Consider the following 25,983-nt stretch of genomic DNA (forward strand, 5'->3'; position numbering starts at 1 on the left):
CTGCTATTTTCAAGAGCGCAACACCCGAGCGCAACCAAACATAAAATGTCTTGTCTTTTAGTTCTACTGGATCTATTCTCCACTAGATCCCTCCCTAACATTTTAGTCTAGTTTTTATTTGTTGACAAAATTGTCAATATATTTAGTCTTAGTTTTAGTCATCGTAGCTTAGTTTTTATTTAGTTTTTGTTTCGTTTTCGTCAGTGAAAAAAGGTAGTCGACGGACATTTTTCGTCATAGTTTTAGTCGACGAAATCAACGCTGTTGTGTACTTTTAAAACACAACTAAAACAATAGTTAAAAATGTCTCAAACATGTGACCATACATTTTAAATCTTGTGTTTCAAAATAGGTTTTGATTTTCTATTGGCTAGGTATTAGACTATACAGTATAGGTATTTAGGTTGTTAGTTAGGCATACAATAGGTATTTTTGTTTTATTTTTTTATTTGTAGGCAGTTGTATATTGTTTTTCTCTATTTGTCATGTTGTCACTGTGGTGTATTTGTATATGTGGGACTACGGATGGAAATGAGCTTCTAGCTAAATCTGGCATTGAAATGTTCATTAATGTGCAGTTGTGCACTGTCCCGGAAATAAATAAAGTCAAGTAAATCACTGATCACTCGCCTCTTTGACAGTAATGCGTGGCACTTTGTGAGCTTGCTGTTCTGCTATTTTAGGTGCAGGACGCCGACATGCAACTGAGTATAAATCACCCCTAAGAGATAAATAACTAGCCCTCTTTTTTAAAATCATCACCCATTTGTGGTCATTCAATAGTTGCACTGTAGCTATTAGTCGAGGCTGAAGTGCACATTCGTCTTGGAGCTCAAATGAGATTATTGACTGTGTGACAGCGGTGAAAGCAGTAGAAGTAAAACACATTTTCACAATATATGATATGTCATGCTAAACTATTGTAACAATGCACACGTGGTTATTGGAAACATTTGGTGGATTTGCTTTTGGAGAATGTGTTAGCATCTTTGTGCTAGCCACACCATCCCTTTGTTATATCGCAGATCCATTTGGGTGTGATTGAAGTGCAAAGTCACACATTTGACTCGTTCCTGTCCTAACTTTGCATATTCGATTCGCACAAACTTAAAAGTACCGAGCTATGCGCCTTTTGAATGTATTCCAGCGTCTCCAATTGACTGGAGTTCATTTATAGTGGCTTCTGCAAAGCGATCAATAACTGCTCGGCACAATAATTCAATCCCACACAGTGAAGTTTGAGATGTATAGTGTAGCACAGGTGACCAGATTGCAAAAACATTATTTGCATTATTAGTGTGGTTGCCCTAACAGGGCAACCAGACTATAGTAATCCTCACACTTTATTATTAATATAGATAAACAATAGTTTAGATCGTCTCTCCTCCCACAGTTTTTATTCCCCAATTTAGTGCCATATCTCAAAATGACCGTCTTGACCTGGAATCGTGCGCTTGTATTTTGCTAAGAGATTGGTTAAATAGTTTAATTGATATTGATTTATTAGTGCATTAAATTTCCCCATCCGCTTTAATGAAAAAGTGAAAAAACTCAAATTCAAGTATTTTTTTCTCTAAAACCGTAAGAGCTAGAGTTACCAGATTTGGAGAGGAGGTTCATAATTTAGTCCGAAATTATTGAAAAAATAATCACACCAATCGGCCACATGGTGGCGCTATAACAGCCCCCTTTACGTTTTGGCCTATAACTCTTGAACCGTAGGTCGTAAAATCAAAATTTCTTTTCCCCTGGATTCCTTGGGTCACGACGCATCTCCCCATATAGGCCACGCCCATTTGCGTCAGGATAGATTTTCCGCCATTTTGAATTTTCTTCAAAACACACTTTTAGCTCCTCCTCCCACATATTTTGTCCAAATTTCACGAAAATCGGTACACATGATCTCTGGACCCATGCGATAATCTGGACCGAAACAGAATTTTGATAGTCCATACCGTTCGTCCGTAAATGGCTTCCAAAGTTAGCGGGAGGGGCCCGTTTTACAAAAAAGCCCACAAATCACGAACAAAACGTCCAGTCAATCCCAAATTTGAATCACATGTCAAGTGTAGTTTACTCAACAAATCCCCAAAATAATTTCCACTTTGATCCATAGGGGGCACCACAAATGCTCAAAATGTAACCGTTTGATGCAAAAACCTTATTTTGGGGGGATCAATCCTCGCAAGTGATCTCAGGAGTTACGTGACAATGTAATTGGCACAGCCTCCGACGGTATTCCTCCCAGCGTATTCCTCGAGTCCCGGCGGCAGCGACCCGCGACTAGCGTCGGTGCAACCACACTCTGCAATTGCCCTGAATTGCGACGCGTCTAGTTATTATTATTGTTGTTGTTGGTGGTAATTATGTTATAAGTTATAACATAATTACTGATTTCAAGGTCAACTGTATTTCAAAGAGATGCTTTGCTTTGCAAGATCTCCTCACCCAATTTTGCAAAGAAAAGAAAGCACAGTTAATAAAACAAATGTCAATTTGAGCCGATGTGCAAAAGCTGCTCTCGTCATACTGATTAAGCTGATTCCCTGTCACCATGGAAATGCTGTTTACACAGTGCAAATATGTTAATATTGATTTCCCTTGGCATTTGGATTTCTACACTAATTATAAGTTATCTTAGAGAAGTCCTGCTTTTTGTAAGGGGAGTGAAGTATCAATCACCCATGAATAGTGCTGCCACGATCATTACATTTGACTTGACGTTTAATTAATAGTCATACAAATATAATTGCAATTAACGATATAATTGTGTTTTTGGCATTGAACATTGGAACATAATAATACAGATTTAATTTATGTTTGGCTTTTAGGCGTTTTTTCTAGAAACTAGAAAAAGTGCTCCTCGAAGCACAGGTCTCCGCCAGGTCAGGTAGGTTATTGTGGCCTCCTGGTGGCGCTATAATAGGCCAATGTGAAAAGGGTGCCATTTCTTCTTAGGCCTTTCACAGCAAGCAGGCACTGCATTCGTGATTTGAGGTATTTTGTTCCAAAAATTTGTTTTGCTAAATTAGAGCTGCTGGTGGCGCTATGACAGGCCAATGTGAAAAGGGTGGCATTTTTCCTCTGCCTAGTGGGAATGTGCATGCAAAATGTCACGGAAATCGCATGCTGCATTCAAAACTGACCAATCCTGTAAACTTTGGAAGCCAATCTTAGCCAATCAGGATGGAAAATGGAAAATCTGACAGATCCGTGTTGATCACATGACTATGGAGATACTGTGTACCGATTTTCATGATTTTTGGACTAAATCTGTTGGAGTAATATCAAAAACGTTGTTTTGCAAAAATCGGCCTCATGGTGGCGCTATGACAGGCTGATATGATAAATTCGCGGCAGAGGTTCAGCTTTGGCATCCAGGGAGTGTGTGTGCACAGTTTCGCAGTGACCGGGCCAACAGTGCCGGAGATTAGCTGGTCACAGACAGAAGGACACACGGGCAAGGTGCAAAACATAGTTTCGCCCATGCCTTTCGGCCTGGCGGAGACAATAACTAAAAAATACAAAGAACTGACTGTGGCTGACTGTCTCCAATACTGATATTTAATACTTTTATACTTTGTTTATTTAATGTGGAAATAGCTGATCTATAGGCTCACAACACGTCACGACACGTTGTGAGCTTGTAGATCGTCTATTTCCACTATTTTTATTTCAAATATTTGATTTTTTTTTCAACACAAATATGCAAAAATAATTGCGATTATCTCAAGTAATTGTGATTAGGCAATGATGTAATCATTGTGAAAGGCCTGTATACCCATGAAGACATAAAATCGGTTCCTTTTGACTGTAATATAAATATCCTTGTGACGGCTTGTGGCTCCTTGGCTATCTCATTATATTCCCACTCTCGGTGGGATTCTACACAGCCTGTGTTTTGTCATTCATTCATATGCGTTGTAAACATTGGACGAGAGCAGGTGCAGCCACGTTGCAAAAGCACTGGAGAGGAAACGAGCACAAAAACATGCCTTGTCCCGCCTTCGAGTGTTCCTTCTCCCTGTGGCCCTCTCTCCTGTGCCACCCCACCCTCTGTTCGGCTTCAGCACGCACGCAGGCAGGCAGGCAGGCAGGCAGGCAGGCAGGCACGCACGCAGGCACGCACGCACGCGTGTGCGCGCACACACACACACACACACACACACACACACACACACACACACACACACACACACACACACACACACACACTCTCACACACCAGTGGTGGAAAGTAACTAGTACATTTACTTAAGTACTGTACTTAAGTACAATTTTGAGGTATTTGTACTTTACTTGAGTATTTCCAACTTCCAATGCTTTTACTTCTACTCCACTACATCTCGGATCCAAATATTGTATTTTTACTCCACTACATTTATTTGAAAACTTTAGTTACTTTGTAGATTTTGATAATTTTTTACAAAACATACATTAACCACTTCAGCCCTATACGCTTCGGCCATTTGAAAATAGCCGATCTACAAGCTCACAATGCGTCGCGATAGCTTGTAGATCTGCTATTTTCAAAAGATTTGTACAGTATACATTTCAAAACATGAAATGGGAGATTCGGCATAATGAGTACTTTCTACTTTTGGCGCTTTAAGTACATTTTGATGACAATACTTTTTTACTTTTACTCGAGTACATTTTGAATTCTGGACTTTTACTTGTAACAGAGTATTTCTACCATGCAATATTGATACCTTTACTTAAGTAAATAAATTGAGTACTTTTTCCCCCACTGTCACACAAACACACACACACACACGCACACGCACACGCACACAGAGGCACACACGCCATGCAAAGCCCAAGCCTTGGCTTAGCCTTAGAGCTACATCAATTGGCCAGCTCCACCGTCTCTTGTACTGTACCTGTTTCTATAACAGCCAGCTGGAGTGCAAGGACATGCTGAGATAAATGGCTGGGCGGTTTGGACGGATATAAGGAGTCCTCCAAGACCATGTTGTTTAATTACCAGCCTACTAACAAGTGGAAGGGGTTTGATTTGACTCAGCAGGGAAATATACTAGAGGCTGTGTCTGTCAATTAGACTGGTTGAACCCCACCGAAGCTGATTTGCTTGTGTAACATCATTCACATGCAATGTCTTGCTTAAAGGTCAGCGTGTGTTTGGTTCATTTTGAAACATTTCTACACAGTGATGTGACGTTGGACATAATATGCTGACATTTAAACTTCCAGAGTGCTCATTGATTATAGCCGTCTGACACTTACAGTTCTTGCTAATATGCCCTGCACCCTAACCTATTTTGGACCACGGCTTTCTTACCTTTTCTATGATGTTATGATATCTTAGGATGAATGGTACAGTAGAAAAATGTCATAACTCCATCCCGGGTCCGCCACAGCTTAAAACGTGCGCCAATAGGCCTTGCGTTAGATCGCGTATTTTAATAGCTTTTCTTTCGTTGTTTTTTGGTGAGATCTGACGTTCATAGTGACAGAACAATATGCAACCCAAAAAAAAAGAAAAAAACTGAAGTCTCGCTAGACGAGATTGAAATCTAGAGATTGGGTTAAATCCTATGGTAAACCTGACCTTAGAAAGCTCTGTACTAGCTCAGTCCTTTTTTCCCTGTACACCAAGCCGCTTTGCTGGAAATAGCCGATCTACAAGCTCACAACGTGACGCGTTGTGAGCTTGTAGATCGGCTATTTTCAGGGAATGTTCCCTGTTATCTAGACTTATCTTGCACCTTTTATTCTGGTGTCAAGAGTTTATTATGCTTTTCGGATGCTACTGTATGAAATAGAATGATCAAGGAATTCTCATTATGGAGTCAGCAGCAGCCCTGCACTAGAAAGATGATATTGCTTTTTGTCAGTGATGAAAAAAGTACTCGCATGTTTTAGTACTTAAGTACAAGTATCAATACTGCAATGTAGATACAGTATACTCTGTTACAAGTCCCGTATTCAAAATGTACTTGAGTAAAAGTACAAAAGTATCGGCATCAAAATATATTTCAAGTACCAAAAGTAAAAGTACTCATTGTGCAGAATGTCCCATTTCACAGGTTCAAAATGTATACAAATGTTTTTTGAAAATAGCCGATCTCATTGTGAGCTTGTAGATCTGCTATTTTCAAATGGCCGAAATATATATAGGGCTGAAGTGGTTAGTGTGTTTTGTAATAATAATCGAAATCTACAAACTGGTAGTAACATAACTAATGTTTTCATATAATTGTAGTGGAGTAAAAGTACAAAATGTATTTTTAATAAAATGAAGGGAAAGCTATTCTATGGTATTTTTGAAAGGAGTATTTGATGTGACACCTTTTCAACTGCATTATATTTTATTTTTATTTTAACTCAAGACATGTTCCTCTTTTTTTCTCTCCACAGACCTGATATTCACTTGGATTTTTAACGAGTACCCATCGTTTGTGAAGCAGGACACTCGCCGTTTTATCTCCCAGGAGACGGGGAATCTGTACATCGCCAAAGTGGAACCTTCTGACGTGGGCAACTACACCTGTGTGGTGACCAACACCGTCACAAAGACCAGGGTTGAGGGGCCACCGACGCAACTAGTGCTACGCAGTGATGGTGAGCTCCTACATCCACCCTTCATTACCGGCTGTTATAACGTTTGAAAGTGATATAGTTATAGTTCTCCCTGAAATGTGCCCTGGATAAACCCAGCTCTCTCTTAAAGCGCTGAAGATATTTGGTTGGTTTATGACAGAGACGTGGTAAATATTGCACTGGATTTGCCCCATGGCCATAATAAAAAGCCAACCTTGTTTTGTTTTTTTGGGGGGAAATATAAAGTAGGGCAAGTGGACTTGAGGAATACAAATGAAATGCAAAGGTTAATTAGCTTTTTCTCTCCTAATTTCGGCATTTCCTTCGGTGTGTTGATCCAATGCTTTAGGTTGGCCTTATCAAGGCACTCCGGTGGAAAGGTTATCCTCCTCAGCAAGCAATCTAACTGTGGACCTTTGTCCCAGAAGGATGTTCTTCTCCATTTTTATGTAATCTTACAGAAGACAATAAAATTGCGCTTGGATGGCACAGTGGTAAAGTGCCCCGCCCCACAGGTTGTGGGGTTTCAAATCCACCGTGGTTACATCTGGCTTTGTCGAGCGTCTACACCAGGGGTGATGCAACTTTGATGATGGAGAGGGCCACTATATTTCCACACTCACTCCAGAGGGACACATTGCATATACTGTCTCACCGTATTTTAACTTATTTGCTAAACTTATTGCTATTTGCTATTTGTCTATGTCATACAAAAGTATCTAGATTCTAATTCAAAAGTAGCAAAAATACCAGATCTACAAGCTCAAAACGCGTCGCAATGCGACACGTTTTGAGCTTGTAGATCTGCTATTTTTGCTATTTTTGAATTGGAATCTAGATTTTTTTTTGTGCTATTTTTGAATTGGAATCCTGAAAAGTGACATTTTTTTAAAATGTCAAATGCATTTAGTTATACTTATGTTAACTTTATGAACTTAAATACAAATACACAGGACGTGAAAAAGACAATAACATTTTAATACTAGTCATTAAGCTACTAATATTGACTGAAGTAATTAAAGCGGGTCATGTTTGCATGTTTGGAATTGTAACAGCTGAAATCAATGATATATCAGTATTCTGATATTAACAAACATTGGCCCGTGTTCGGGGAAGGGAAGCTGGGGGCGGGGAGGGTGATAATTGTCACTGCACGTAATCCTATACGGGCTGCGTCGGCACCTGGCTGTCAGCAGGGAGTGTTGGGCGGGAGGAGTAGGACGAAGGCTCTATGTCCTCTCGGTGGGGGCTCCTCACTGGTAGGTGAGTCAGTAGGATACGACAGCAGTGACAACACAGAAATGTGTGTGGGGAGGAATCAATTGGCATAACGACTGAATAGGAGAGAAATGGGGGTCAAAAGCAAAAAAGAAAAGAAGACTGTAACATTTAGATTTAAGATTCAATATTCTGGGGTGTTTGGATGGCTCAGGGGTAAAGTTCCTGCCTACCACCATGGAGACTGGGGGTTCGAATGCTCCACGGTGCCTTCGGTTTGGCTGTGTGTTCCTAGCCTGGCGTAGCCAGACTATATCACTGCGTGGATATGAGTCTGGTGCTTCCATGAGGACGTTTTTTTCCCCAAGGGGCGGGATCAAAACAATGGCCCTCGACGCAATTGGTTAGACCTACAACCAACCAGCCAATTACAGTCTCCCATATTCGAATACTGGGCCCTGATTGGTTACCCACGTCCAGAGGTGGGGACTTGGACTCGAGACTCGACTTGACTTGAAGTCCCGATTTTGATGACTTTAGACTTGCTTGACCAAATCAAAAATAGACTTGGACTTGCTTGGGACTTGAATGCCAAAGACTTGAGACTTGACTTGACTTGAACACTAAAGACTTGAGACTTGACTTGACTTGAGCCCTCTTGACTTGAAAATTCAAGTCTTTTCAAGTCACTTTCAAGTCACTTAAGCAAGCCAAAAATGTTTAAAAAGTGTGCATCAACTATAATGTTATTAGTCAGAAATCCCGGCCGTCAGTGACACCTAGTGTAGTGTTGCCAAAGCTGCTTATTTACCCTAACTTTTGGACAAACTTTGGCTTGTTTTTGGCTTGTTTTTGGAAGTCGGTTCGCTTGTTTCTCTCCCGATACTTGGCAACACTGGCCCACATGTTGCACGTTACCAAACAAACAACACACCGGCTTCACTCCTGCCGTCGCTGCTGGAACTGAAGCCAGGTGGAATAAAATGTCAACTCCAGCAGTTATAGATTTCGGTTTTAAAGATTACAAGGTGGAAGACAAGACGAGAAAAGCAGTATGCAAGGCAAGACCTATACTTCACATTAACATTACGGCGAGCAAACTACAGTATAACCAGTGGTGGAAAGTAACTAAGGACATTTACTCAAGTACTTTACTTAAGTAAGATTTTGACTTATTTTTTACTTTATTGAAGTATTTTCAATTTTCAGTACTTTACTTCTACATTACAGTCATTTAGCAGACGCTTTTATCCAAAGCGACTTACAGTAAGTGCATTCAACATAGGTAGGGAACAAAACTACTAATCACCAGAAGTCCTAAGTGCATTTTCTGCAAAAACAAGCAACCAAGAGTATACCTAGCGCTAAGGTAAAAGTGCAATATATCAGCTACCTACTTCTACTCAACTACATACATATCAGAGGCAGATATTGGCCTACTTTTACTCCACTACAATTATTTGAAAACTTTAGGTACCAGTTACTTTGTAGATTTTGGTTATTAATACAAAACATACATTGACCACTTCAGCGCTATATACATTTCCTCTTCTACCCCGGATTTGAACGCGGTTTCCAGTGCAAGTGCTGAAATTTCACCATTGTGATAATAGAGCCTGCCTGCTTGATCAGAGGATACACTGAATTTGTGTCAGATCCTGTGTCTAGGTGAGACATGGCCTTTGACATTATCTAAATGTCTCAATAGAAGAGCAGGGAGACAAAATACAACCACCCTGATTGTATAAGTTATATTGTAGTAACATACTCTACCATACAGATTGTACAAAATTACATTATATTCATTAAAAAGGGCCCTTTTAAACCCTGTCCTCAAGGAGGAAATTAAAAGTACAGTATCTGCGTTCTGTTGGCCTGGAAGAAACCTTGTTTTAAAACAAATGCAAATTGTGAAAAATGCTCATGATTTATGTAAATCTTTACATATCTTGAATTAACATTTTGACTTGTTTGGGACTTGAAACAAAAGGTTAGGACTTGTGTGGGACTCGAAACAAAAGGTTAGGACTTGTTTGGGACTTGAAACAAAAGGTTAGGACTTGTGTGGGACTCGAACCAAAATGCTAAGGACTTGTGTGGGACTCGAAACAAAAAGCTGAGAACTTGGACTTGACTTGGGACTTGGCTGTGTTGACTTGGACTTGACTCGGGACCACAATATGGTAACCTTGCCCAGATCAGTACAGATACCTATTATGGTAACTTTTCTCGCATTTCTAACATTTCTAATTCAATAACTATCATTGCATTTATCACATTTTGAACGCTGTACATTGGCAGGTGTGGGTCAGCTGCAGATCCCTTTTTTCATATGTCGCACTGGACTGGGTCTGTTTTAACCCATTAAGACCTGAGGCTGATTCTACAAAATGTCTGTTTTTAGAATGTCTTCTAAAAATGTTACTATGTCAGTGGTTCTCAAACTTTTTCATGTCAAGGACCCCAAAATGTATATGTATTTGACCAAGGATTAATTTTACACATTTCCTACAGTATAATGTTGTTTACCTAATTGTGACTAAGCAGTGAATTATGTGATTATGTGATTTGTAGAAATCCATTTTCCAAGTGATACCAGAGCAATTCACCCCTTTGGTGAATTCCTTTTTTTTCTTTCTTTGTCATTCAAACCTTTATTTAATTGATGTTGAAGTAGTGCTCTGGTATCAAACCCATCAATACCAATCAAGAGGGTCACATTAAACAGGTGTCTCCAACAAAAGGTTATGGTATAAGACAATTACTAGTCTCCTCTTATACCTGTCTCGTTAACATAGGTTATAGGGCTGTGGTAAGACTCCGGTATTGGAGAAGTCATGATAAGGATCTGAATTAGCTTTCACTGTCTTTCAGGGAACCACCCAGATAACACATGCCTCATCAAATCAAAGAGATTAAATTTGCCTGTTTCCTCCACCTCGAGAGCCATTTTAACCGTAGTGTTGAAAAAGCGTGTTGTAAAACAGCTTCTTTTGAAACCAAGAATAGCTTTTTTTCTGGCACCATTTGAAGGTAAGCCAAATTTGTAGAAAAATAGAAAGGGGCACTCAGTGGAGGCACACGCCTCCATCATTATGTCTGTGTGGTCCTTGTAATGACATTCGTTTGGCATTGTGCGTGTCTGAAAAGGCCATTGGCTGGGAAGGCTTTGATAAAGTATGCCGATAATTAATACCTTGTGTCAGTTCTACTTGTACAGGAATACGAATCAGGGCGTAACTGTAAATGACAGTGGCCCCCATGTCTGTTCAAATTGACACAAAATGAAATATAATAAAGTAGTTAGAGCTGGCAGCCAAAGTGTGGCAATAAGTCAGTCTATGAAAGTAATACAAACAAGGCAATTTGGGGAAAGTGCAAAGTGCGGTTGCCCCGGCACAAGCAAAGGGTTGAAGCCGCCGAGACCTGAGGAATCCGCAGGGGAAAATAGTGTTCTATGACACACGGTCATAGTTGGTATGGTCAGAAGTGAAAGGATTTGCACTCAGAGGCCCTGCAACATTTGATTCAAGTTTGGGACAGATTGGTTCATTGATAGACGGTAATTTTGTTAAAACGGGCCCTTAGGGAAGACAATTACAGCCAAACAGTATGGACTCAACTAAAGCAATAAGCCACAAGAGGCCATGGTTTACCATGGATTTTAGAACGGCCAGGAGGCATAGTGAGGCACGACGCAGAGCAGAGTGCCTCACTGCAGTACAGTGGATATTGTAAATAAGACGTTAGTGCATACTGATACATACAGTCCTAGGTGTGTGTTTATTGAGTATTTTACCACAGTACTCATCAAATGACAATCAGAGACTGAAACCATCCGTTTAAGGAAAGCAAAATGTGAATTGGGCTGCTATAGCACCACCATGAGTCTGATTTTGCGAATATTCAAGTTCAGTTCCTTGTCATGCAGCATGCACAAGAAATTTGACACTGATCAGTCTAGTAGTTTGCAAGATTAGCCACGGACACACAGACAGATGGGCGAAATCCTTTCCGGCCCCCGGCCTTCGGCCTGGCGGAGATAAACATTCATGTGACGAGAAAATACATTCAAACAAAATTCACATCTGTTAGTCCAAAAGATGATGGACAGTTTTGATTTGTTGACATGAAGAAGTCAAACAGCCTAGAAAGCCAAAATCAATACCACTTTCCCCCCTCATTGAGTGACAAATACTGGAACTGCTCTGCTGACAGTAAATGGCAGAAGGACTTTGTAGATGTAATGACAGCACCCATTGGGATTTTAGTTCAAAGCTGTAAGCACAAATTTCACAGGGATGTAAAATCTCAAGCCTTCTAAACAGTCGGGGGAAAAAAGGAAGCATGGCTGGCATTGTTTTCACCTCGTGAATGTGTGAGTGTTCATACAGTATGTCTGTCTGCGAACAGATTTTGTCAACGCGAGTGTGTTGTAGAGTCACAAATGATGCATAGCCTGGCAAGTTAGTTCGGGCAGAGACCCTCGAGAGGTTTGCATTATGCGCTTGTTTGCTCCCACCACCACCGCCCCAGCACCACCAGTGGGCTATCTGCTTTTCCTACGAGTTCTGTTTCTTCCTGGGGGGACATTATGTGTATCTCCCCTGCTCTTAAATGGTTGTATGCTAATGTGCTGAGCAGGGAGTAATATTATAGCAGAGCCTGAACGCCAAGATCAAATAATGTTCACACAAAAAAATATATGAATATTTATTTATAAATGAATAAATGTTTTCAATCTATTTGTTAGTTATCTGCCTGAAATGTGCAAGATGTTGTCATCTAACTTCATAGTTGTGTAGTTCAAAGATGGGTGTGGTCTGAGCCAGGGCACCAGAAGTAGGGGTAAACAGATACTGGCTTGCTGAGACTTTTTTCCCCCATTATCATTGCTACAACATGTTTTAAACATTTTGACCAGTACCTTGGGAAGTGTAATATCAAGCCCAAATGTAAATAAAATATGTTGCAGATGAGACACATTGTGGGGTTGTAGATCATCTATTTTTGACGTGCAACACCTTCCTGTGAGGATAAATCAGGTTTTAAGGCTGTGTGTCCGCTGGAGAACTAAGTATAAATCTACCACTACCCTTTGCCTTCTTTCTCTCCTCAATTTTTCAAAAGGAAGTAGCCACCGTTTGAGCATTCTCCAACAGAGCTGAGAGCAGCACATGTTTTAACCCATTAAGACCTGAACCGATTCTACAAATGTCTTCTAAATCCCAACAGTTTTCTGAAAAACGTACTTTTCTATGTCAGTGGTTCTCAAACTTTGTCATGTCAAGGACCCCCAAAACTGTGTGAATTTGCCCGCGGACCCCCATCTCAAAATATTTTGTTCCAGGGACCCCCAGAAGCAAAGATTTTAGTTAAAAATGTTCGCTTTAAAAGAATATAAATATATTAATTTGCACACATTTTCTTGATTTTTCAAAAATAGCAGATCTACAAGCTCATAGCGCGGCACCGAGTGCCGCGCTATGAGCTTGTATATCTGCTATTTTTGAATAGCCAAAGTGTAAAATAATGCTTTTTAGCTCAAATCTAAAAAGTGACAGAGATGCGTTCCAGATCTTAATGGGTTAAGCACAGAGGCTATTGAGGGCTAGATGTGTAAAATATTCTAAATTCTTAGCAGCAGGGCGCTGTGCTTCAAACGTGTTTTTTCGACTGTCATATGATAACAGCAGGGGGTCCTGGCTAGAACTTCCACACAGCATCTGTTGAGCACTTAGCTGAAATAGTAATGCCTTTTGGGCGCAGGTTCCTGCCCCCGGGTTTGAAGCCTTTGAAGGTGTTTGTTAACCCATTAAGACCGGGAACGCATACTGTGTCATTTTAAGATTTCTTTGGGCTATTCAAAAATAGCAGATATACGAGCTCATTGAGATTGTACAGTAGATCTGCTATTTTTGAAAAACGTGAACATTTTTGCAAATCTTTTGAATTTTTAAAGTGAACATTTTTAACTCAAATCTTTGCTTCTGGGGATTTTACTAAATGTCTTCTAATTACTAACAGTTTTTTTTTGTGGAAAAAACCTATGTTGCTATAATATCAGTGTTTCTCAAACTTTTTTCATGTTAAGGACCCCCAAAATGCCATGTATTTGGCTGCGGACCCCCATCTAAAAAAATGTTGGTTCCAGGGACCCCCCAGATTCAAATATTTGAGTTAAAAATGTATATATATATATTTAAAGATTTGCACACATTTTCACGATTATTTTCCAAAAATAGCTCAAAAATAGCTCATAGTGCGGCACACGGTGCCGCGCTATGAGCTTGTATATCTGCTATTTTTTAATAGCCCAAAGAAATTAAAAAATGACACACAGATGCGTTCCCGGTCTTAATGGGTTAATATCCCTGTATGCTAACCAAACTAAGAATATTTTCAACCTTCTCTGCTTTAGGAACTCTAGTGGCAATGTCAGAAAACTACTATGCTGGATTGCCGTGGAATGTGATTGTGTGCACTTTCATGCTCTCCAGAGGATGGACCCTATGCTTCACTAGCAGGGCTTTGGTCTTACACTGACTAAAGCTTTTGTCTTTTGCATTTTATCCTTCAGGTGTGATGGGCGAATATGAGCCAAAGATCGAAGTACAATTTCCAGAGGTTGTCCATGTAGCCAAAGGATCCACTGTGAAACTGGAATGCTTCGCTCTGGGGAAGTATGTACAACTCGAGCTTAATTACCACAGCTCACTGGCATATTAGAATAAAAATGTTAGTAGAAAGGCGGCATTGATATTTTTCATGTGTATATCAACCATGGCTGCACCTCTTAGATGTTAGTTTCATGCTTTATGTATAAGTAATGCTTAAAGGGGAATTTTGGACCACGGTTTTCTTACCTTTTCTATGATTTTATTATATCCGAGAATGAATGGTACAGTAGAAAAAATGAATAACTCCATCCCGGGTCCGCCACTGCTAAAAACGCACACCAATAGGCCTTGCAGTAGATCACATATTTTGATAGCTTTTTTTTTTTTTTTTTTTTTAGAGATTTGACGTTCATAGTGACAGAACACTATGCAACGTGATTGTCTTGAATGCGCCCCACCGGAAGTCTCGCTAGACGAGATTTGAATCTAGTCTAGCGAGACTTCCGGTGTGGCGTTGACGTTTTTAGCTGTGGCGGACCCGGGATGGAGTTATGACATTTTTCTACTGTACCATTCATCCTAGGATATCATAACATCATAGAAAAGGTAGGAAAACCGTGGTCCCAGTGGTCTTTAGTTAAAAGGCCATTTTAGTGGGGTTTCCTCTATAATGCTGTGCACTGCAGTCAAAGCTATGGGTGAAAGCCAATTACTACAATAGTATTGTGTTCTATGAGCAAGCTAGATCTTTGAACATAATGAATCTCTCTCACATTTTCATTTTCTCCAGCCCTGTCCCCTCGATAAACTGGAGGCGGGTAGATGGCGTCCCTTTTGCCCGGAAAGTGGACGTGAGGAAAGCCAGCGGCGTCCTGGAAATCCCGTACTTCCAGCAGGAGGACGCCGGCACGTACGAATGTGTGGCCGAGAACTCCCGCGGGATGAACACCGTAAAAGGAAAGCTCTCTTTCTATGGTAGGTGATCCCGTAGTGTAGCGCATGAATATTTGACCAGAGTGGGCTGCATGCCAGATGTGCTCCTCAGACTGAGCGACACCATAAGGCACACATAACTAGTCCTATAGCAGTGTCAGTGACGGTGTTGATTTTGACAGCACATTTTGATTTAGTTTTAGTCTTTTGAATACAATTCCATTTAGTTTTAGTCATATTTTAGTCATCTGAAATGTTTTAGTTTTTGTCTAGTTTTGGGTCGACTAAATATCATAAGGTTATAGTCGACTAAATTTACGGTTGATTTAGTCGACTATAATGTATTTTCTTGATCTTGATGGCGTCGTAATGGCTGATTTTACACTCGGTTGCATGCTGAAAATAGCCGATCTACAAGCTCACCACACGTCGCGCTGCGACGCGTTGTGAGCTTGTACACCCCGAGCACAACCAAACGTAAAATGACTTGTCTTTTAGTTCTACTGGATCTCTTCTCCACTTGATCCCTCCATAACATCTTAGTCTTAGTATTGTCAGTATATTTAGTCTTAGTTTTAGTCATCATATAGCTTAGTTTTTATTTCGTTTTATTTAGTTTTCGTCAGTGAAAAAGGGTAGTCGACGAACATTTCTCGTCATAGTTTTAGTCGACGAAATCACCACTGGTCAGTGAACACTCCTGCGTCGTTCCGTACACAAAGAGGCTTCTTTTAATGCAACATTAAAATGATTAAAGGCTGTCAGCCACGATGATGCCTCTAATATTTTTTATCCAGATTAAAGGAGTCACGCGGATGAGGCTGAGCCCTTGGATATGACCTTGTTGGTGAGCCTTGTATTAGGTTCCAGCAGATGGCACCATGATTGACAATCCAACTTGACTGGAGATCGGAGCCGTCAAATGTACTATACTTAGACCAGAGTCACATATGTCTGATACATAATCTACACCACAGCAGCATCTGGATGAGCAGGAGGGGGGTTACTAGAATTATTCATTGTCCCGTATGATACAGAGTTGGAATCTGTCCTGTAGAATGCAGGTAATAAGGGCCGTGATTGCTGAGGACATGTTCAGTGTCCTTTCTGAAATGAGATAGCCACCATTTGAACACATTTGACACTTGCTCATACAAAATTATTAATAGCAGAAATGTGACACACTGTAAACGCTGGCACCTTCAAAAGAATAATTTGAACCATTGGTTTATAAAATGAATGAAAAATGAACACTTTTTCACACAAGTTTCTTTTTCCACAAAATGCATTAAATTCTAAATCCCAGTCTAAAGTAAAAAATAAAAGTGCATATGAAAATCGCGTTTTCCCAAAATGCAGAAACAGAAATAGACATGTCTCAGCTCCCATATAGTACGGCCAATGGCATTTCTACAGTACTCTATTGTTAATTATTGCATGAGGTTGAGTATGTCCATACTAGTCTGGCTATTTAAGCAGTTTTATGGACTCCAAAATGGACAGTTGAGACCAGTGTACTAGGGCTATGAGATGGCATTGTTCTTAAGCATGTGCCTTCAGGCTATCCAGACCAAAGGGAGTTCTTCCTCCCTCCTGGAGACTCTCTGCTACATGTTTAATGACCCACTTGCAAAAATAACTCGTCGGGCTGCGTGTATGTTTAATCATACTTGTTGTGCCATTGTGTATTTTTGGTTTAAAGGACCATACTGCTGTATATTCACAGATTCAGCCAAAAATCGTGCATAAATATATCTCTCTCTCTTCATGGTTGTATTTTTAGATTTTGCGCATTTATGCAATTTCTCCACTGTCATTAAAACGTTACAGAGCTTACTTGAATAATTGAGTCAGCCATCACTTACGTACCAGAGTCCTGCAGGTGCTCTGCACGACCACAAAGGTGAACGTTTCACTGTAGATTAATCATCCACACTGGTGCGCTGATGCATGTCTAATTCTAGACATTTTAGTTGAATGTCAATTCTAATGATTGAGTGTGCTGGAAATTTTGAATGCCATTTTTTAAATACAGTAGGCAACGGTTCTCATGTTTCATATGTCTTGCAACAATTAATTAATTAACCCATTAAGACCGGGAACGCATCAGTGTGTCATTTTTAGATCTCATAGATATACAAGCTATGAGCTTGTAGATCTGCTATTTAAAAAAAAACGTGAAAATTTGTGGCAAAATCTTGGATTATATATTTTTTAAAGCAAACCTTTGTAAAATATTTAGTTCCAGGAAACCCCAGAAGCAAAGATTTGAGTTACAAATTTCCGCCCAAAAAAAGAGAAAATAAATCAAATATTTGAACAACTTTTCATGATTTTTCAAAAATAGCAGATCTACAAGCTCATAGCGCGGCACCGAGTGCCGCGCTATGAGCTTGTATATTTGCTATTTTTGAATAGCCCAACGAAATAAAAAAATGACACACAGATGCGTTCCCGGCCTTAAAGAGTTAATTATTACAATTAATTCATTCTAAGCACTGTTTTTATTTTTATTTTCTTTATTATTTTTGTGGGTTGGCTACCTGGCTAAATGGCCCATTGTTTTATGTGAATAAAATAAGATAGGCTCTCGTGGATAGCGGGGCAGGTCGATCACGGGTTGAAAAGACCTGACCAGTAACAACACATCACTACTCTCTTGTAATGTCACACTAACAGCTCAGGCACAGATCAGTGGTTCACGGTTTAGCTGTTCTAGTTGTTTAGAGGCTGTTGTTTTCACACATAGTATACCTTTTGACACTTTTTCGCCTCGGAGCACTTCTAACATCCAAGGCCACTGTCATTTTACTCTTTACTGAGAACGCAGTCAACAACTCGTCATATATCCAACCGATAGTTTTGGGGCAGAAAATGCTGTGTTTAACCCTTTAAGACCGGGAACGCATCTGTGTGTCATTTTTAGATGTCTTTGGCTATTCAAAAATAGCAGATCTACAAGCTCAGAGCGCGGCACCGCAGATCTACGAGCTTGTAGATCTGCTATTTTTGGAAAGAAATCGTGAAAATGTGTGCAAATCTTTGAATATATATATATAAATTTATATCAAATCTTTGCTTCTGGGGGTCCCTGGGACAAAATATTTTGAGGTGGGGGTCCGCGGCCAAGTACATATCATTTCAGGGGTCCTTGACATGAAAAAAGTTTGAGAACCACTGATATTATAGCGACATTTTTTTTTAAAAAACAGTTTAGAAGACATTTGTAGAATCCCCCAGAATCAAAGATTTTATTTAAAAATGTTATAAAATATATTCAAAGATTTGCAAAAAAAATAGAGATTTTTCAAAAAATAGCAGATCTACAAGCTCATAGTGCGGCACTCGGTGCCGCACTATGAGCTTGTATATCTGCTATTTTTGAATAGCCCAACGAAATCTAAAAATGACACACAGATGCGTTCCCGGTCTGAAAGGGTTAAGCTACAAGCTCAGTAATGCAGAAAAGCCAAAATCTTGTCTAACACGTTTTGTTGAACATGATGCCTTTTTGTGTGCGGGGGGGGCTGTTCGTTGAGTTAGGTGCAAGTGGCAAGATTAGTAAAAAAGAAAACATAAAAAACAAAAAAAGGCAAAAGGTGACAAAATACATTTTTTAAATGTTTGGACTCAACTCATATTGGATGTTGTAGATACTGTGGATATTCTCCACCCTTGTTCGGGAACGTGTGAGTTTGTGGCATTATTTATTTAAAAAGAGCTTTCCTTGCAAAAAGAAATACTGTAAACTGATAGCGAACTTGACAAGTGTAGGGACAGCTTGTGTTTGTCACATTCCCTCTTTTTAAAGGGCACGTCACTGCAGGTGTTGTTTACACCTGAAATAACCAAAATGTCAAATATTGCCGGTACAGAAACATGCAGGTTCTGCATGTTTCCTGTAACTTTAGTCCAAGTGGTTCCCAACCTTTTTTCCTTGGAGCCCCCCCCCCCCCCCCCCCCTTATATCTGACACAAAGCTGAGACACCTCACATGCACGCATACACACACACACACACACACACACACTTGTGTTATTCAAACCACTTAAAGGGGCATACAACTAATTTTCAACATTGAACTATGTCTTTAATACACCTTAGAGCTGTTGTGTGGAAATAAGAAAAAAGTCCCCCCCCCCCACCTTCTATGTTGCCTAGAACTGGAGAATTGATTGAGGTCATGTGATCAGTGACATACGCACAGTGTACTTTTGGCTCCGCCCTCTAGGCTGCTGCATTCACTAGAATGGGGAATCTGACTTCCAACTGAAACAGTGTGTCTTGAATATAAAGTTAAGACTTATTAGAGCATTTTCAGCCAATTTATCTCTATTATCTACAAGTACTATGTCTTGTGATATGTAACCATAATGCCATTATAAACTACTACAAGTCCCTCTGTTTCAGCTGGAAGTGAGATTAACTTTTTTCTTATTTCCACACAACAGCTCTAAGGTGTATTAAAGACTTTGGTTCAATGTTGAAAATGAGTGGTATGCCCCTTTAAGGCTTATGTCAACCACATAAGCCTTATATACTTCTCGTATGATGAATAGCAAAAATAGCTTTTAGATCTGCTATTTTAGCTATTTTTGAAACTTTTTTTGACAAAAACCTAGGCTAATTTTGTGCGGCATTTGTGGCTAATGCTTTTGCGCAACACGTTTAAAATGTTGGACTACCTCCAAGCAAACGAGGTTTCACGCCCCTGTGACGCCCCGCCCCCACCAAGGGGGGGGGGGGGGGGCCGGGACCCCATGGTTGAGGAAAAACTGCTCTTGCCATCTCTGCGGTAGAACTGGGATGGATTTGAGTGGGCTCAGTAAGGACAGCAAACATTTGTATACTATATCCACAAGGCCGACATCATCGATCACTGTCTTTGTTATGCTGTACAGTATTCAGTTTGTTTGATCGGTTGATGTGTTTGTAACTGCTGGCATCTCATCTGTCAGCAGGGAGTGACTGGATGGTGCAGTAGAGAGTTAGAGGGTGGTGTAGATGACACACTTGAAGAATATATGTCTGCTTACTATATTAATTGTATTAACCCATTCAATCCTAACAGTTTTCTGAAAAACGTATGTTGCTATATCAGTGGTTCTCAAACTTTTTCATGTCAAGGACCCCCAAAATTGTAATGTATTTGTATTTGGTAATGTATATATTTGGTAATGTATATGTAAAATGTATTTGGCCGCGGACCCCCATTTCCAAATATTTTGTTCAAGGGACCCCCCATCTGAAAGTATTTTGTACCAGGGACCCCAGAAACAAAGATTTGAGTCAAAAATGTATGTAAAATATATATTCAAATATTTGCACAAATGTTCAAGATTTTTCAAAAATAGCAGATCTACAAGCTCATAGCGCGGCACTCTACCAGGGTCTCTAACACAAATGTTGTCATCTATAGGCCTAGGTGTTAGGCTTACTTTATATGAGGGAGGAACATTGAGAATTGACCACATTTGTTCAATCATTCAGGGTTTTGATAATGACATTTCAGGGTAAGCAGACTGTGACAGTATCCTCCTATAATTTGACAAACCTCTGTGGCCATGGTGTCTTGGTGTCTTGGTGTCAGCAAAACTGTGTGCCCGTTTCTCCTCACTGGCTGGAGCACTTGATCTGATTTTGCACACAGCCACACAGCCTTAACTGCGAAGCCCGTTTCTCAATTTCATCAAATCTCAGCTTTTTATTAGCCATTATGTGTCAAACAATGGGAGATAACGTTGCCAGGTTTCGCGCGAGAAACAAGCAGCAAGGTCTGTACTTTTGCCTGCGCCCTTCACCGGGTATGGTCTAGTATCTTATAATTTACAAAACACCACATACTTCAACAAATCAAGTTCTTATTATTTTTGGGGAAAACTGTTTTTTTTTACACCACAAAGGACTAGAAAACTAGAGACTGGAGAATAGCATCATACATACAGTATGTGATCAATATTATGTTTAGTTCAAAATACCGTGGGTTAAAACTAAAGGCTAAAATCTCACCAAGACAGAGCAAGTCACAAATAATAGTAATATGTGCTGCTGTGTCTATTTATCTTGGTTACAGTCATATGGATCATCTCTTGGTTTCCTTCCAAGTTGCTCTGTCTGTCATTTGACCCCCTTATCCCCCTTTTAACCCATTCGATCCGGGAAAATTTTTTGACGTCTTTGGCTATTCAAAAATAGCAGATATACAAGCTCATAGCGCGGCACCGAGTGCTCGTACGAGCTCGTAGATCTGCTATGTTTTGAAAAATCGTGAAAATGTGTGCAAATCTTTTAATATATATTTTTTAAAGCGAACATTTGTAACATATTTTGTTCCAGGGGACCTCCAGTATTCAAAGATTTGCACTTAATGTTCAAGATTTAAAAAAAAATCACACCCTGTGTGAAGTGGGCGGTGTCTTGCTAGCTAATCACAATACTGAATGGAGTCAACCAATCATGTACAAAAGATAAAAACATTTATTGAAACACTCTTTATGATGGACGAAACCATAACTTTAAAAAAACAAAATTATGTTTTTTTTAAAGTTATGGTTTCTTTATAGGGCTATGCACATGTGTCATGTGACACTGGCCAATCACAGTCCTGAATAGATTGTGATTGGCCAATCACAGCGCAGGATAATTGTACAAATTTCCAAACCTCACTTATAGGGGCGGTTTCACTGCCCAAGATAATTGTACAAATTTCCAAACCTCACTTATAGGGGCGGTTTCACCGCCCAAAAATAGCAGATCTACAAGTGCTATGAGCTTGTTGATCTGCTATTTTTGAATAGCCCAACGAAAAAAATAAAATCTAAAATGACACATATATGCGTCCCCGTATTGAATGGGTTAAGTAATGCTGTGTCAGCTGTCAACAATAACTCATCTGAGGGGCGTTGCCACAATCCTCCATTATTTACCAGAGCTGTGGATGCTCTTCACCCTCAGCCACCACGGCGGAGCAGAGCCCGGGAGCCTGCTGTCAACAGCCAAGGAAGGCTGATTTGTCCCTCTTCTTTGCTACAGGACTGCTTTCCTTTTTGATGTGCTTTGTCACTTCTCTTCCTCTCTCTGTTTCTCTCATTCTCCCCCCACTCCCTCTCCCTCTCCTCCTGCTGTCTGCAGGAGATGATAGAAATCTGTAATCTTATTTTTGAACTCCTTTTTGAAAGAAGCCTTTGAGACATTCGTCAGCAGTGTAAGCCAATGGGAGAATCAATAAGGGTATCTCTCGTACGTCCGCGCAACCTGCTGGCCCCAGGAGTATGGAATCTTGGCTGTCTAGTCTGTCTGCATTGGATGAAATGAAGGCAATGGTGGCCATAACCATTAACATATTGTATGTGTTTTTATATATATATATATATATATATATATATATATATATATAGTCATAGACTTTTTTATATTTTATCCAGACAAATATTTGTGTGCTTCCATAGACATTTGAATAAATCAGGATGCGTTTTCAAAAGTACTGCAAAAAGGAAATGCGAAAAGAACTAAAAAAGAAGAAAATAAATTACACTTAATGTATCAAAAGATGAACACACAATGCCATGACGTCTCCATTGTCACTTCCTCAAATTCTGCATAGACCACAAACTATATGCTTAATTTATATCCGTCTTACGTTGGTTCCACACGCCAAAAATAGCCAACACATAGTGAGCCTGTACTGCAGATCACCTATTTTCAGCATGGGATACAGTCGTATGTTAAAGTATTCATCAGGCTCTAGTGGCTCCAGGAGGTATAGAATATAGAAAAATTAACCACTTAAGCTCTATTTTAAAAATAGTGAGAATACGACACGTTGTGAGCTTGTATATCTGCTATTTTCACTGTTTGTATTTTTCAAATACATAGATTCATTTGAAAAAATGTAGAGAAATCTTTTGAAATAATACTAAAACATTGTAGGATACCTTACTTAACTTTACTCGCGATCCATGCAAATAGGCGTACGACCCCAAAATGGGTTCTGACCCATTGTTTTGGAAAAAACAAGAACTTATAGTTGTCATTGAGAAGAAATAGGACAGATGCCGGTTGATTACTGTTATATTTGCCTTCTGGTTTCCCTAAACCCACCACTTTTCTATTTGGTAGTAACTGATCACTGATGAAAAGAAACATAATCTGCTTTAGCCAGCTGACGTCTGGCTCGATTGTGTGCGCTAGGCCTGGTGTACAGGCAGAGATGGGCTGCCCGCTTTCATTTGGTAAGCATCGACTGAGAGTCGATACGTTCACAGCGGGTGAGGAATGGAGTGAAGGGCCCTGACAATGAGGGGAGGGGGGGGGGGGGGGGGAACCTACAACAAGGTCCTGAAAGGTGCGGTGTGGGTGGAGCAGGCCGCCGCGAGGCTCGGGTGGAAGATTGCGGTTCCGTGGATGGATGTGATGCTAAATGACTGGTGATAATGGAGTCTCAGAGTAGATTTGTGCTTTCTGCTATCTCTTCTGGCGGTGCTCCTATCCAAAACAACACACGCACACGCACACACACACACACACGCACACACATACACATACACTCCTCTCTGCCCAGATGCAGTATGGCCTTGTGGTCATAGGTGACTTGATTGATATTGATACAAATATTGATGTATGCACATTTCCGTGTATCGCTTTTATGAAGCAATACACACAAACCCGACCTTCCTGCGATCCAAAAATAGCAGTTCAATTCCACACTGAGAAGAAGGTGCGGAGGATTTTGACAAGTTCACCTCAGTGTTAAGAAATGCCTTGGATTTATCCTCTGGTGTTCACAGAATAGTTATAGCCTGAATGTTCCCATTCCATCCAGCTTGTAGTTGAAGACCAGAACAAAGGAGGATGCAGCTCATTGTGGGTTTGTTTTTTGGATGGTGAGAGAACTGCATCCAAAGTAGTTAAATGTTAACCACTTAAACCCCAGGATCCATATTCTTTAGCAGAAAATAATAGCAGATCTACAAGCTCACGACGCGTTGTGAGCTTTTAGATTGGCTATTTTCAGCGAAGATATTTAATGCAGAGTGAAAACTGAAAAGTCACTTGACTCCGGACAACAAGGGACTCTGGACAACAAGAGCAGTTTAAGTGGTTAATGACTTCCACTAGACTTGTGCAGGAACCTTGATTGCCAAATGGAACTTTCATGGATGTACAAAAACACACACAATATTCATTTAGAGGTTAAATATAAGTAAAGATTGATTTTGAATTTACTTCCCTGAACAACATACACAATCACACATTACACTCTACATTTACCTCGGTGTCCTGCCTCCATTCCGACATCTCACTACTCCGACTAGTGGCTTCCGCGTGCAGTTAGGGTTAGGTATAGGGTTAGTAACCGTCGGAAAGGCGACATGTCGGAAAGCCGCTAGTAACCATTTACCTCACCTCATCTATTTCAGTCTCTCTCTCTCTCTCTCTCTCTCTCTCTCTCTCTCTCTCTCTCTCTCTCTCTCTCTCTCTCTCTCTCTCTCTCTCTCTCTCTCCCCCCTCACGAGCGCATACAAAGTGGAACACACCAAATCCAGCGCACTGTGGCACTGTAGGGGTATTATATTTGCAATCACCATTGAATTTCACTGTTTTATCCGGAATTACTTGGAGGCACGCTGTAGCAGAAGCCAATTAGAGCAGGATTTGTATGTTCTATTACCGAGAAGTCATCTCAAAGGTCAGTCCTTGAGTATGGCATTAGGTAAGGCCTGTGGAATAGAATAGTGTGATCTGCCATTACTCTTGTCCTGCCAGTGGCCTTGTGTGATATAAGATGATAGTGTCTTGACCTACACATCATCCCGGATGTATAGAGATATGGGGAGAGCAAATCCATCTTGTTTTTATGTACCTCTTCTCTTCTTTTTTTTCCTTATCCTTTTTTTTGTTTTTTTGCTAAATCGTTAACTAGCCTTGAGTTACTCGCATGACACAGTAAGAATCAATGCTGCTGCTGTATAATTATACCATCATTTACTCAAACTGTATTGGATTTTGGATGGAAGTGTTTTATTGTACCACCCACGGCTACTCTAATACATTAGTTTGTGATGTACATCACTTTCAGCCTTGCATAAGCATGCTTTGTTAGTGTGACATAATTTTCAGGCTGAATATTTGCGTCTCCGCCATTTGGTGTATAGTCCAAAATCCCCTGTGGAAACTATGAATGGGATTTTTGGGCCAAATAAAATATGAATGAACTGCCAGCTGCACTACGTTATGTTCTGTGAAATCAAACCTATAATGGGTAATATCCATTGTTTTAAAATGTTTATTGCTATTGAAATAATAGGATTACGCCAAAAAAAATGTCTGGTGAGAGCCAATGCATGCCAATGCATCATTAAGGGTAGCATTTGTTTGCGACCTACAGTATGGTGTTAAATGTATTATGAACATACTAAATGAATGGGAAAGCAGCTGGTGTGTACATTTGACCACTTCCAACTAAATGTGTCTCCCATGGCCATGTCCATCCGTGCATGTGCTATCTCGATTTGGCCATGTTTTAAAAAACGCCGAAGGAGGGAGATGCAAATCTTTGGCGTACAAATCTACACAAAATGACCACCTCTATGAAAAGAAAAACACAGCACCCACTTTAAAGAACTTTCCTCTATTTATAATGAGACGA

At 40.1% G+C, this 25,983-nt stretch overlaps 1 protein-coding gene across 1 annotated transcript in view; it reads left to right on the plus strand.

Moving 5' to 3' along the window:
• The window catches only part of cntn4 (contactin 4), a gene marked incomplete at its 3' end in the record, with an annotated part of 172,521 nt that overhangs the window by 86,114 nt on the left and 60,424 nt on the right, over positions 1-25,983 (plus strand). The window contains exons 5-7 of the mRNA XM_080424933.1: positions 6,382-6,585; positions 14,363-14,465; positions 15,193-15,377. Of these exons, the coding sequence (XP_080281059.1) occupies positions 6,382-6,585; positions 14,363-14,465; positions 15,193-15,377 (492 nt within the window). The remainder of the gene's footprint in view (positions 1-6,381; positions 6,586-14,362; positions 14,466-15,192; positions 15,378-25,983) is intronic.

Source organism: Gymnoscopelus braueri (assembly GCF_963280865.1).
Source record: "Gymnoscopelus braueri genome assembly, chromosome: 3".
Lineage (NCBI taxonomy): Eukaryota > Metazoa > Chordata > Actinopteri > Myctophiformes > Myctophidae > Gymnoscopelus > Gymnoscopelus braueri.